At 50.0% G+C, this 13700-nt stretch overlaps 1 protein-coding gene across 2 annotated transcripts in view; it reads right to left on the bottom strand.

Annotated features, from left to right (window-relative positions):
- Nucleotides 1-12536, bottom strand: part of CCND3 (cyclin D3) — a 90020-nt gene extending 77484 nt beyond the window's left edge. The window contains exon 1 of one of the 2 annotated variants that reach the window (XM_027602009.2): nt 12366-12536. In XM_027602009.2, the coding sequence (XP_027457810.1) occupies nt 12366-12371 (6 nt within the window). In that variant the 5' untranslated portion in view covers nt 12372-12536. The remainder of the gene's footprint in view (nt 1-12365) is intronic. The other variant, XM_027602011.2, reaches the window with a different exon arrangement.
- Nucleotides 12537-13700: the final 1164 nt, after the last annotated feature.

The following is a 13700-nucleotide window of genomic DNA, read 5'->3' as shown; positions in this document are numbered from 1 at the left end:
AGCTGGGGAAGGCAGATATTGCGGGCTACAGTCCTGTTCCTGCGCTCACCCCCTCCATTTCCCACTGCTCCAAGCTGCTCCGACGGACAAGGAGAAATCAGGACGCGCCCCCCCCCCAAAGAAATGCCAGCCCCACACGTCAGATCCGCTCTGTGCCCATCCACGGGTAACTGGGACTTGCGAGTGTGTCATCTAAGGTTAAGACCCACCCCCCAACTGCCATGACAGCCTGAGTTGGCCACCCCAGAGGTGCCTGGGTATTTCGGTGTTGTTGGCCCACAGGACTGGAAGGGTCAGCAGGCAGTGCTGGCTTAGTCGGGAACATGAGCAGCGGTCACTCCCCAGGCCACATCGGGATCTCCTGTGGGCTGGCACACCATATGCCTCATGCCAACTCTACCTGGCATCTACTGTCTCCGAGGAGATACTATGAAAATCAGACGGATATTCTACACACTTACGGAAACATGACTCATGACTGTAACATTGTTCATGTCATTATAGAACCAGAACATTTGGGGGAAAAAAGTGGGGAAAAAAATCATGCATAGTTCTACTGCCCCCAAAACCACCACTGCTAACATTTTGGTATATTTGCTTCCAGTCTCTTTGTATCTGTGTGTCTATGTACGTGTGTGTGTAAAATATATAGTTGCAATATGTTGTGTGTACAATTTTGCATCCTGTTTTCCTTCACATGACTGTATAATTAATTTTTGTGGTATCACATGTTTTTGCAATTGACTTTTTTTTAAAAAAGATTATTTTAGAGGGAGAGAGAGTGTGTGTGCATGGAGGCGAGGGGCAGAGGGAAAAGGAGAGAGAAACTTAAGCAGACTCCATGCTGAGCGCAGAGCCCACTGTGGGGCTCAATCTCACGACCCTGAGATCATGATCTGAGTGAAAACCAAGAGTTGAGCGCTTAACTGACTGCGCCACCCAGGTGCCCCTGCAATTGACATTTTTAATGGCTATCTAATATTTTCTTCAAAAGAAATACCACATTTTGCTTACTCATGCTCTATTGTGAGGCAAACTGCTTTCTGAAGGGAGAGTTTACCATGTGACAAGGCCACCAGCAGGGCAAGAACATGTCCATTTAGGCCCACTATTGTGCAAGGACACCACTCACTGTTAGACACTTTTTTTTTTTTAAGATTTTATTTTTTGAGAGACCAAGAGAGAGCACAAGCAGGGGTGTGAGACGGAGGGAAAGGGAGAAGCAGGCTCTCCGCAGAGCAGGGAGCCCGATGCAGGGCTCGATCCCAGGACCCCAGGATCATGACCTGAGCTGAAGGCAGACGCTTAACCGACTGAGCCACCCAGGCGCCCCATAGATACCTTTTGTAGACTCTTCTCTTGTGGCGTCAAGCATCCAGTCTTCTTTCCTACAGCACTGCTACTTCCTTTTGAGGGACCCTCCTCTTCCTTAGTGCAAATCCAGGAGCCAGCCCGCCTACCTGCACCACAGACACGGGCAAGGCCGGCCCCTCCATTCCCACCATGTCTGGCCAGGCAGAGACGACTGCTCAGTGGCTGGCATCTTCCCGAAGGGCCCTCTGCCCAGCCCTCAGGCCCTTTATCAGTTTCCGTCCGTTTCCAAACCTAGCCTTCCAGCTTTTTTGGCAAGTCTGAGTTCCCAAACTTCTCCCAGTAAATTCCTTTTGCCTCATATTGGACAATCTACTTCTGTTGTGAACGGAACTTTGAGAATACAAAGGGATACCTCGCCTACTTACTGTTTTTCCAATTGCAAGTCAGGACACTTTACTGGGTCATGAAGTCATGAAGCTAATCATGACCAGCATTTAAAAAAAAATGAGGGGCGCCTGGGTGGCTCAGTCATTGGGCGTCTGCCTTCGGCTCAGGTCATGATCCCAGGGTCCTGGGACTGAGCCCCGCACCGGGCTCCCTGCTCAGCTGTAGGCCTGCTTCTCCCTCTCCCACTCCCCCTGCTTGTGTTTCCTCTCTCACTGTCTCTCTCTTTCAAAATAAATAAATAAAAATCTTTAAAAAATAAAAATTTAAAATTTAAAAAATTTAAAAAAATGAAACAACAGAATAAGAGAACATATCAGAAGTACATTATCTGGGGAGTAAGGGTAAGTATTGCTTCGTGAAACTTGTTTGATATACATACACGTGTGTGTATGCATGTATATAAAATGGGTTAAAATGAGAACATTTCTAGTTTTGAAAAACATTGCCCTAACTGAACTTGAGTTACCTAAGAACGAACAATGGAGCAATCTCTCTCCTAGATGTTTTTCTATTTCTCCCCACATCTATAGAAGCCAGGAAAGTATACTTCCTTGCCAACAGCATGGTATATTTCAAGGTCCACCCACTATTTTCTCTGTCTTCAGAGCCTGACATCTCCTCCTGCCCTTTACTTCTTTACTTAGCAATACTTAACGATTATGGACATATTTTCCTCCTGGTCTTTAAATTTCTCTTAATGGCACCACGATTCTGCCAGCGACATAGGCTGAAACATTCTGGGGCGGTCCTGCCTACTCTCATTCATTCATTCATTTGCTGTGGGCACCCACTGTAGCCTAGTAGGAGAGAAGGCATGCAAGCAACAAACTACAACATACTTCATCTTAGAAGTATGTGTGGTGCCCAGCGGGGGAAGGGCAGAGTAATTTCACAGGGCAGATGATTATTCATACCTTCCTACCAAATAATTACTAAGTTCTGTTGCTTTTACCTTCAAAATATTTTGCCAAATCACCCCCTTGTTTCCATTTCCACTGGCCTCACCCTAGTTTCAGTCCTTCTTAGATTTTGGTAGACTCTCTCTTGCCAACTCTACTCTATGGCTGCCCTAGAAATCCTCTTTATTAAACCAGTCTGATCATGGCACTTCCATGCTCAAAAGCCTTCAGTGGCTCCCCATTGTCTACTAAAGTCCAAACTCCCCAACCCAACGCTATTGATTTGGCTTCTTCATGATTGCTCTGTGTTCTACTAGGCCACAGGTTCTAAACCAGTCCACAAGTTCTCCCTTTCCAACCACGATCTGTCTGAGCCCAGATTTTCTTTACGTACATCAACCAAAACAACATACTGCAACAGATGAAAGCAGAAGCAGATGTGATAACCCGGCTGTCTTCTACTAAGCCAGGTATTAAAGAGATTTGCAAAAAAAATGTAAAACAAAGCCACACTGCTCACTAGTTTTTAATAACTTAATAATATTTTATAAAAATATGATGCTCTGTTAACATGCAATGAGTTTTTTACTGTTTACTTTAAAGGAATTTTTATTTTTAAAATTTCGCATTTAAAATGAGAAGTTAAATGTCAATAGCCACAAACTTCAAAAACAAAAACTTTTTGGGATCCTCAATAATTTTTAAGGGTATAATGCCCCAGGCCTCTCTACTTTTTTTTTTTAAGATTTTATTTACTTATTTGACAGAGAGAGACGGAGAGAGAGGGAACACAAGCAGGGGGAGTGGGGGAGGGAGAAGCAGGCTTCCCACTGAGCAGGAAGCCTGACGTGGAGCTCCATCCCAGCACCCTGGGATCATGACCCGAGCTGAAGGCAGACGCTTAACGACTGAGCCACCCAGGCACCCCGGCCTCTCTATTCTTTACCTTCATGTCTTTAGTGTCTTGCTGGAGTTTTTGTTTTGTTTTGTTTTTAAAGATTTTATTTATTTTAGAGAGAAAGAGAGTGCAGGGGGGAAAGGCAGACAGAGATGAAGAGAGAGAATCCCAAGCAGGCTCCCCACTGAGCACAGGGCTTGATCCCATGACCCCTAAGATCATGACCTGAGCCAAAATCAAAGGTCAGACGCTTAACTGACTGAGCCACCCGGGCACCCCTGGAGTTTACAAACCACTAGAAAAATAAGAAGTGGCATATTAAAAATAATTGTTATAAAAATAATGATAATAGAAATAGCCATTAATTATTTTAGAAAGAAGCAATAACGATATACAGAATAAGTAAGCATAATAATTGTTATAGAAATAGGAATCAAAAAATGATTATTTCTACAGTGTAGTTTTCAGTAAAAAACTCAGATATTCAGAAAAGTAAAAAATTACAAAAGCCACCACCATTGAAAACTGCTCCTGGGGCACCAGGCTGACTCAGTCGGAAGAGTACACAACTCTTTAAACTTGGGGTTGTGAGTTCAAGCCCAACGTTGGGTGTAGAGATTACTAAAAATAAACTTAAAAAACTTAAAATAAAATAAAATTGCTCCTGAATAATTTCTCCTTAAGTCAACGCCTCTTTTATTTTCTCAAATGGCATCTCTGACAAGAAATTCCTGGTTAATCCACCCAAAAGTAACTGCTCCTTCTTCCAGATTCCCCCAGCGCTGCCACTCAAACCTTTCCTGTGGCCCAGGGAGCCCATGAGAGCCCATGAGAGCCCATGAGCGAATGCATATTGAATTCCTAAATGTGCCCCTTTAACGATCACAAATTCAATTACATCCACTGAAGGAGACACTAATCAACCACAGAAACTTAGATTATTCATGCAATGTGGTCCCTTAACTCAAGCTCAACATCATGTTCAACCAAGGACATGGCCATCTGTTCCAATGACAACTGGCCATGTTGGGAGATTCTCAGAGACAGGGGAGAATGCCCAAAATAGGCATCCTGTGTTCTATGAGCAGTTTCAGGAGACTTTAATGGTAATTTTGAGATGGATTTTGTTTTTACACTGACCTTGAACCCAGCACTGCCTAAAATGTGACTCTGCTGTAAATGAGCAATGGACAAGAGCTCTGAGCCTTACAGATGTTGTTGGAGGGACGTACCAGATGGGTGAGACCAGGATCCCAGACCTATGCAGCCCTGCCCTTTGGATAGGGTCTGTGGCATACATCCTTGGCCAGGGCCGCTGCCCCTTTCTGGGTGAGGTATCTTGAAGGTGAAGTTTGCAGGTCCAGCGTGAGGACTCAGCTTAACTACCAACTTCAGAGGGGCACCCTCAGCCACTGCCCTGGAGACACACCCCTACCAAAGCCTGAGTCTGGGGGAGAGAAAGGAAAGGAAAAGGGACGTTGGAGGGGAGCTGGAGGAAAACTCGTGTGTGCCATCACCCCAGATGGGGCGGCTGTGGTCGGGCTGATTCATCCCGGGCTCCCCAGATAGGTCAGGGCCCCAGCCCCACCTAGCAAAGCTCGTATCACCACCACCCACTCCTGCTTCCTGGGTCTTGTGTGACACCTGACTGCTGGGGCAGGGCTGGGCCATCCTTGCTCCCTCCCTTCCGTCTTGCTTGGTGTAGTGGGCAACCCTGCAGCTCGGGCCAGGAGTGCTGAGGGATGGAGGCAGCTCTGGACTTGCCTGGGGCACTTGGACCTACACCATCATAGCTCCACAAAGACGTGCACACACACATTCATCATCACACATGGAGGCAGCTCGGAGGCCTACCAGCCAGCTCTATGCGTCCTGACGCTGTGTTCAGGGTAGTGTCTCCACAGAACCTGGGGTCATCTCACACTCCCTCTGGTGGGTGAACCCACACACTTGGGGACACACACACACACACACACACACACACACACACACAAGCATACACAATGTGCAGGAAAAGTCCGACTCAGGTCAGAATCCTTTCAGCCCCCAGGCTCTCAGGACTGACTAGCTGTATGACCTTGGGCGAGTTACTTAAACTCTGTGCCTCAGTTTCTTCACCTGTAAAATAACAGAACCTCGTGGGATTCTTGGGAAGAACAAATGAGAGATGAGTTAATAGACATACTTATTTATTATAAACTGATCTGCAAATGGTACATACTGTCCGTAGGCGCCCACGACAGTGCCTGGCTTCTGGAAATTGTGCAAAAGATATGCTGTCACTATCTCCAAAGTGTTTGCTGCCATGTGCCTGGGAAGAAATGAGGGTTCAGAGAAATCTACACCACAAATTCCCACAAGGAATGCAAAAAATGACTCCCAGACGCTGTATCAGAGGAAAGGCGGGGAAGAAGCAGGACTTTCTGAGCACGACCCAGGAGGCACTAAACTCACATCCAGTGTTTGTAAAGAGAGTTTTTTTTGAGTTAGAACCCAAGAAGCTGGGCCCAGCCGAAAAAGACTGTTTCCTTGGAGACACAGAGACCCGAGAGAAAAATTCAGCCTGGTCCCTAGAGGTGGAATCGAGTCAATTCCAAGAGGAGACAGAGGCTGCCTCCAGGACCAGCAGGTACCAACAGACTGGAAGGAAAAAGGGAGAGGGCCCGGGAAAAACTAGAATCTTCCACACCCTGGCCTATGCTCAGCTACCCGGTACATCTGAGAGTCTGTAACCCCAAGATCCTCTCTCACTGTGATGAAAATAGATTGCACATAGTGAGCAGCCTCCAAGTTTGTGGTTCTGCAATAGATACTGTTTAAAGGAAAGGGGATGGAGCTAGAAGGAAGGGGAGACACAGTTGACTCTCGGGGGCCCGGTGTTGGGAGGAAGCAAGCCTGCCTCCCCTCCATAATCCAAAGTCAGCCTGTGATAGGCACTTGCCAGAGAGGAGTAAACCCTCCCCTGGGTCTTATCCAGACAGAATTGCTCGGCTCCCAGGAGTGAGCTCAGGAAAGAGTCTATGAAGGATAGATGCCTTCCTGGGGACAGGCAGCCTGGGCGCCCTCCGTACCCCCATCCTCTCTCCCCCTGGCCGGCCGGCCCCTCCTCCCAGTGCGTCCAACACTTCCAGCTGGAGACTAAGTTGGAGCCCGAGGTCTGCATCTGAGGCCCCCTCCTGCTTCCTTTCCCAGAACTCAGGGCCCCCAGGGGAGGGGCAGGAGGAGCAGCCTGGGGGGAAGAGAACAGAGGACAGGAGGGAGGGTGAGTTGGAGCAGACAAAGCTGGGGCCAGAACTGGGAGTTTCTGGGACAGTCCCAATTTCAAATATTCTGTCCAACTGTCTGACCACAGGCCAGAACTTGTGGGCTGGTATTTATTTTAGAAAAAGGGATGAAATGGGAGTCATAGGTAGGATGAGGAGGAAACCTCTTGGTTTGGGGGTAGCCCCCATGCCCACCTCAAGCAGCTCCGGCTAGAAGATGATTAGGACCATGATAGGATGGGGGAGATATCACTTATAAGGATTCATGACCTGGTTGGCACTTGGCAGGGTTTTGCGGGCATTAATCTCACACGCCCAGTGCAGAGGGTGGACTCTGAAGCCTCAGCCCCATACTCTGTGTAACCACTCTGTGCCTCAGTTTCCTCGTCTGTAAAAACATAACAATAGTGCCGCCCTCACAAAAATGCCAAGTGAACAAAAAAGAGGATATTTCAAAGAATATCAGCCATTACAAATCCCCCCAATGACCCGGTGAGGTAGGGACTGGAGTTACACCCACCTGACAGATGAGGAAACTCAGTTTCACACAAGCAGGAAGGAACCAGGCTAAATCTCAAACCAGAGTGGTTTGTCTCCTAGGCACTGGCTGTCTTGACCACTCCATGAGAGAAAGCACGAATCAGCGGTTATACGCACAAATTTTACAGCCAAACGTCCAAGTCAGACTTCCAGCTCAGCCACTGACCAGCTGTGTGAATGGAAGCCAACTGCTTAACCCTTGGTGCTTTGGTTTGCTCATCTATAAAATGGGCATCCTGCCTTATTGTTAGAAGGGAAGACACGAGTTAGGAAACGTTTGGAACACTACTAGTTATGGCCTCTTTCTCCGGGCCTGCCCTCCACAGTGCCCTCTGGTGACGGGGCTTGGAACTGCACTCTCTGTTCCGGCTCAGACAAGCGAGCCTCCTGGGGGCCCCGAGGCCCCAGGGGATCTGTGCTTTTCTAAGGGTGCGAGGGGGCCCCAAGCAACCCGTCTTCTATCCCTCATTCCTAGACAATGCCTGGGCCTCTGCTCTCTCCCCTTAGGAGTGGCCGTTTCGGGGGGACTTTATCTTTTCCTTTTTTTTTTTTTTAAGATTTTTATTTATTTATTTATTTGACAGAGAGAGAGAGCAAAAGAGGAAACACAAGCAGGGGTAGTGGGAGAGGGAGAAGCAGGCTTCCCACCGAGCAGTGAGCCCGACGCGGGGCTCGATCCCAGGGCCCTGGGATCATGACCTGAGCCGAAGGCAAACGCTCACGATTGAGCCCCCCAGGCGCCGGGTGGGGGGTGAGGGGGTGAGGGACACGGACACGCACGCACACGTGGACTTTGGACCAGGGTGGGAGAACTGGCCGCTGAGGGCAAATGAGGGGCAATTTTTGAGGCCTCTTAAAGGAGACAACATGGTGTCACGTCTTTGAAGGCTATGAAAGGCCATGCCCACAAGGGCTGCTGGCCTGGCCCTCTGCTCCCAACACACAGGTCCTTCTATCTCAAGGGCAAAGGAAGGTCAGGGAGGGGGAGAAGAAGGTGTGGGAGGGAGGGGCCCCTACGGGAAGGAGGGGCCCCAGGGTCTGAGACCCAAGAGAGCGTTTTATGGGGGTTGCACTGGGTCAAAAGTGGATCCCTGGGTCCTCGTGTAGATAACTGGGGATGGGGTGGGGCTGAGGCCCCATGAAACCAGCTGGCAACCTAAAGGACCAGATGGTGCTCTTCACCCAGTCTAGCAGCCCATGGACAACACACTGGGCAACATCCCCACCTGGTGGACAGACGGGGATCGCCACGGGCTGGGGAGCAGAGGGAGCAAAGGGAGGACCGGGAAGGGAAAAGCAGGTGAATAATCACATGGGAGGTTTAGAGGTAGAAGCGGCTTTGAGGTCCTCCCATTAGCAGAAGCCCCTCCTAAGCATGTGCTCTAGACTCCCTCAGACAAGGAACTCACTTCTTCAACTATCTGTTAGAAAGTTCTTATGCTTTTTGGAAATCTGCCTCCCCCCAGTCTCCCCATCACCACCCCCTACCTAGGGGCTTCCAAAGGCAACCTTTCAAATATTTGAACACAGCTATAATATCCCTCCTAAGTCTCCCCATTTGCTTCAACCGTCCAGAATTTGACGCCAGTTGTTCACCCACTGCATCGTTTCTTCACTTGGTGATCCTTTTTTAATATATTAGCTTCCAAAGAATCCCTTCCGATTCTCTATGTAAGCCACCCTTCCCCTAACAACATCATTTTTAAAACATCTTTGGATCTCAAACCTCCTACTCTTCAGGGTCTGATATATATAATACTGTTCAGTTCTGATATATATTGGTGCTCTGATTTGGGGGTTAATTTAAATGTCAAGAGCACAGGCTCTGAAGTCAAATACACCAGTGTTCAAATCTGGGCTCTGCCACTTACTAGCTGTGTGACCTTGGGGAAGTTTCTTAGTCTTTCTGGGTTTCAGTTTCCTCATCTGTAAATCAGGGATAGGGATATTTACTACCTGGTGTTGTGATGAGCATCAAATGAGATAAGGCCAGTAAAACACTTGAGATAGCTCCTGGCTGCATCATTCAGCTCCTAAGTGACCATTATAAGCACATTCCTGAGTTTAAGGCTGGAGGGGGTGCTTTGGAGAAGAGAGAAGAAAAGGAGAAAAGAAGACCTTCTGGAGTTATGCAGCCTTTCCCAAGCAGTGTGAATGCCAGGTGAAATCCAACAAAAGGGTACCTTGCTCTGGTCTCATTTCCAATCTCTGGCCAGACCCCCTCCACTCCCCATCCCCACCCTGTAATGGGGCAGGTCTTGACAGCTCTTTGAAACTCAGAGGGTTTAAAATTTAAATGTCTTTGAGGGTAAGAGAAACACACCAAAATAAACATACCTCCTGCTGAACAGAGAAAGGGAAACTTGGCAGGCGCCCCAGAACTTTCCCCACCCCCAGCCCTCCCTAAACTTCCTCTTGTGGTTTCTCAAGAGTACAACCTGTTCTCCCCAGCCAAGAAAGCGCCTGAGGGGGCTGGGGCATGCCAAGGGTTCCACTGCACCCCACCCGATGACAAGGGAGGAAAGTATGCACGGCAAAAGAGTGGCCTGGAGGTCTATATAGTTCTGAATTTCACAACCTGCTTACCTGTTATCTTGGTATGGCCACGCTTTATCCTCAACTGCCAGCCTCAACACCCATCCCCACCCCCAGCACAGGCCTCTCTCTCAAAGACAGATGCACAAGGTGGTTTGACTGCAGGCAGAGGCGGACCACTTCAGGCGTCCCCAGATCTGTGCAGAGAACTCTTGAGAAAACCTAAGAGTTTCGGAAAGGTAATGGCAAAGCGGTTTGGAATCCCTGGAGCCTCCGCCCTGTGGCCTGGCTCACATCCAGAGCAAAGTCCCAGGCTGCCTGGAGGGAGGGGGTCAGATAACACAGATGCAGCTTTGGGATGCAGCATCTGTGGGCAAGAGAAGCGAACATCTTAAGACTGCTTCCACTTCCTTACTCAGCTACCAGGTTGGACTGTTCCTTTTGGAATCTAAAATAGGAAGGTCTTTGCTAAGATTCCCACCAAATGAGGTGTCTTGATCTCCCACACCCCCAGAGTCTGGTACATCACATCCATGTTGCCTTTTTTCTTGTATCAAACTGCAGTTTGTTCCTCTTGGTGAGTGAGGTTTATTCAAGAAAACACACACACGGCCTTAAGGAAAGGATACCAGCTCAGTGCAGTCCTACAAGCCTACTCCAGACCTACTGGGGCTCCATGTAAACCATTACCAGCACCCACACTCAGCTAAAAAGTTTCTCTCCCCTTTACCATTCAAGACACAGGTCCTTTCGGAAAACTCCTAAGTCCTTGGCTTAAGTGGACATTCTGTGTGGTCAGTCCGGGAAGCAAGCTAGCCTAGTGCTTAAGAACAGGGTCTCCTGGGTCAAGTGACCTGGGTTTCAATCTCAGCTCTGCCATTTATTTCTGGTGTACTCTTTAAAAAAATGACTTACCTCTTCTGTGCCTAGGCTTTCCTGTCTATACAATACGATAATCCTAGTGCTGACCTCATAGGACTTAGGGAAATTAAATGAGACATTACACCCCAAACATTTAGAAGAGTGCCTGCCAGCACTAAATGAGCATTAGCTGGTATTCTGAACACCTGAGGGAAGGAAACAAAAAAGAGGAGGCACTAAGGACCAAGGTGGCCCTGATCTCAAGGACTAGGATCTTGCAGGAATTCTCAGAGATGCTTTGGATGGAAAGCTCCAAGCAGAGTAGAAGCTCTGACTTGTTTACCATTATGTCCCCGACATCTAGCCTGTGCAGAAAGTATGGCCATAGCTAAGAGGCGGTGAATGAATCCATCAAGTGTTGTATCAGTCATCTCTCCAAGGAGCCCAGGAATTGAAAGAGAAGAATCTGCAGGAACACGACGGGAGATCTAGTTCTCTTCACCCATTCATGTCTGGTCCCCAAGAGAACCGAGGTGGGGGGCATAGAGGGAACAGCGGAAACAATCCCAAAGTCCAAGGGTGAGGAATGGGTACCCCCACATTGTGTGGATGGTCACATAACCCTCAAGTGGACTCCCAGAATTTCTGGATTCTTAGGGACCAGCCCAGAAACTTGCCTTTCCCTGACTTTATCCTGTTCATTCCCACCTCTTCTTCATGCCTAGACAGCAGGTCAAAGAGAGCAGGAATGCCTTCAGGGTCCTCATTGTATCCCAAGGTCCAACACGAGTCAGGGTTCAGTACAACCCTGTGGAATGAGCAAGTGGCCCCCAAAGACTTCCTACCACTTCTCTGCCTAGTGACTCTCCATCACCCAGAATCCGACTCCAAAGTCCTCTTCTCTCTGGAGTCTTGCTATAGCCAGACCAATTTGGCACTTTATCTCTGTTGTTCTATGACCCACACTAGCTGTAGATGAATAACATTATTCATTGCACCCTCAGCACCCTACAAATTCCAGACACATAATAGGTGCTCAATGTTTGCAGATGAAACCATTATGCTCCCTTAGTAACAGCAACCAATTTCCTCAGTTACTCTTCTTGGCAATACATTAAAAGACACAGAAGAGGCTTGTGTGCCCATCAGACACCAGAGGGACAGACACTGAGGGGTCCTTCCTTCCAGTCCTGTCTTCTGACCTCCTCCCTTTGCCCTGGCTGGCAGGAGGACTCGAATGCTCCCTGCCCACATTGGTTCTGCCTTCCTGCTCGCCTCCCATCCCTATCCTATCTCTGAGGTATGAAGAACGACGACAACCCAGTGAGGCCACTGGGCTTCTAGGTCAGCTTGGGGAGGAGCTGTGGGGACAGGGCTCAGGGCTTTGGGGGCGTCTCTGCTCTTCAACTACGTGCAGAACAGCTCATTGGGAGACAAAGTGAGCCGAGCTTTGAGGGACAACGGGGAGGTGATGAGGACGCGGTGACCCCCTTAACCGACCCAACTCTGACCACTACCCCAGGCGTCCAGCCTGAACTTGGAGGTCCCAGCGAAGGGTGGAGAGGCTGACACCCCACCTATCTAGGCTTCTTCAGCCATCAAGCCTACCTCCATAGCAGGTGAGCCCCCCGAAGCACGGACTGTGGCCTCATTCTCCCGTCGCCTCTGACTTCTGTCTTTGGGGAGGTAAGGGGTCGCAACCTCCAGCCGTGGGGAGGGGCGTGCACTCCTCCGTCAGGCGCCCCAACAGAAACAGTCTCCACCCCCGCGTGCGCCGCGTGTTTACAAAGTCCGCGCTGCGCAGCGGATCCCGAGTTTAAAGCTGGGCAGGAAGTGGGGAAGTGGGGGCGGGGGAGACAAAGGGGCTGGGTGCTCGGCTCGACTAAAGTTCGGGCCCCGACTCCTCCCCCGGCCGCCCGCGGCTCGCCCTGCAGACCCCGACCCAAGTGCCCTAGGTGAGGGGGCGGGGAACGGCCCCAGGCTCAGGTGCGCCTGCAGGGCCGGGGCGGCACGGGTTCCCAGGTCTCTGCCCTCTGGGCGTTCGCCAGTCATTCACGCCTCGCGCAGGAAATAAGCTACAACTTTAGGTGCTGTCTCTTGACCTCTTACTCTACGTCTGGCACTGTGCCAGACCCTTTGTGTGTATTAGCTCATTTTCTTCTCTATCAATCCCACCCCGGTTTCACCCCCCCCACACACACACACAAGGAAACTGAGGCACAGTGTGGTTAAGTAACGTGCCCGAAGTCCCACAACCTGCAAGTGTTAGGATTCAAAGCCAGCGTCTGCGCCCTCCCAGGCACCCGCAAACGGAACCGAATGAGGCGCGGTGCGGTCCCCGGTCCCGGCGCGGAGAACCCCGTCCCAGAGTGGCTGATGAGCGAGTGAAGCGCAGAAAACAAGCACCCGGGGGACGCAACGCCCTGGGAGTGAGGCGGGCACCGGACAGCTTCCTGCCGTCTGCTTGCCCCGCAAATACCTGCGGATAGAGGGCGAGAAGGCGGAGGGATGCAGCGGAAGACCTGGGCTAGTTGGTCGGTAGGCTCTAGTTCAAGTGGACCATTGGCGGGCTGCGGGGCCGTCAGCACAAAATAAGGTTTCCCCAAATTTCCAGGCCAGGAGAATCACCTGGAGAGCTTCACAATACGGATTCCCAGGCCCCTTCCCCATTCAGTGAGTCACCGGGACCGAGCGGGACCCAGCCAGGTATTGCTAACTAACAACAGGCAAGTTTGGAGCGTTCCAGGGATGTGCTCTTTAGGAGAAACGATTTCACCTAGAAATAGGTGTGAGACCGAGGGCGCATCTTCCAAGCCAATTCCGAGGTTCACTGGGGGCCCAAGAACCTACCACTCACTGAAGGTCACGTAAGCCGGGGCCCTCAGACACCCCCCCCCCCGCGCCAACCTCCAGGGCTTAGGAAAGCTCCGAGGGGCGCACGCC

This window comes from Zalophus californianus, chromosome 7, assembly GCF_009762305.2.
Source record: "Zalophus californianus isolate mZalCal1 chromosome 7, mZalCal1.pri.v2, whole genome shotgun sequence".
In the NCBI taxonomy this organism is placed as follows: Eukaryota; Metazoa; Chordata; class Mammalia; order Carnivora; family Otariidae; genus Zalophus; species Zalophus californianus.
Note: the sequence above shows the minus strand (reverse complement) of the source record. Positions and strands in the feature narration are given on the sequence as shown.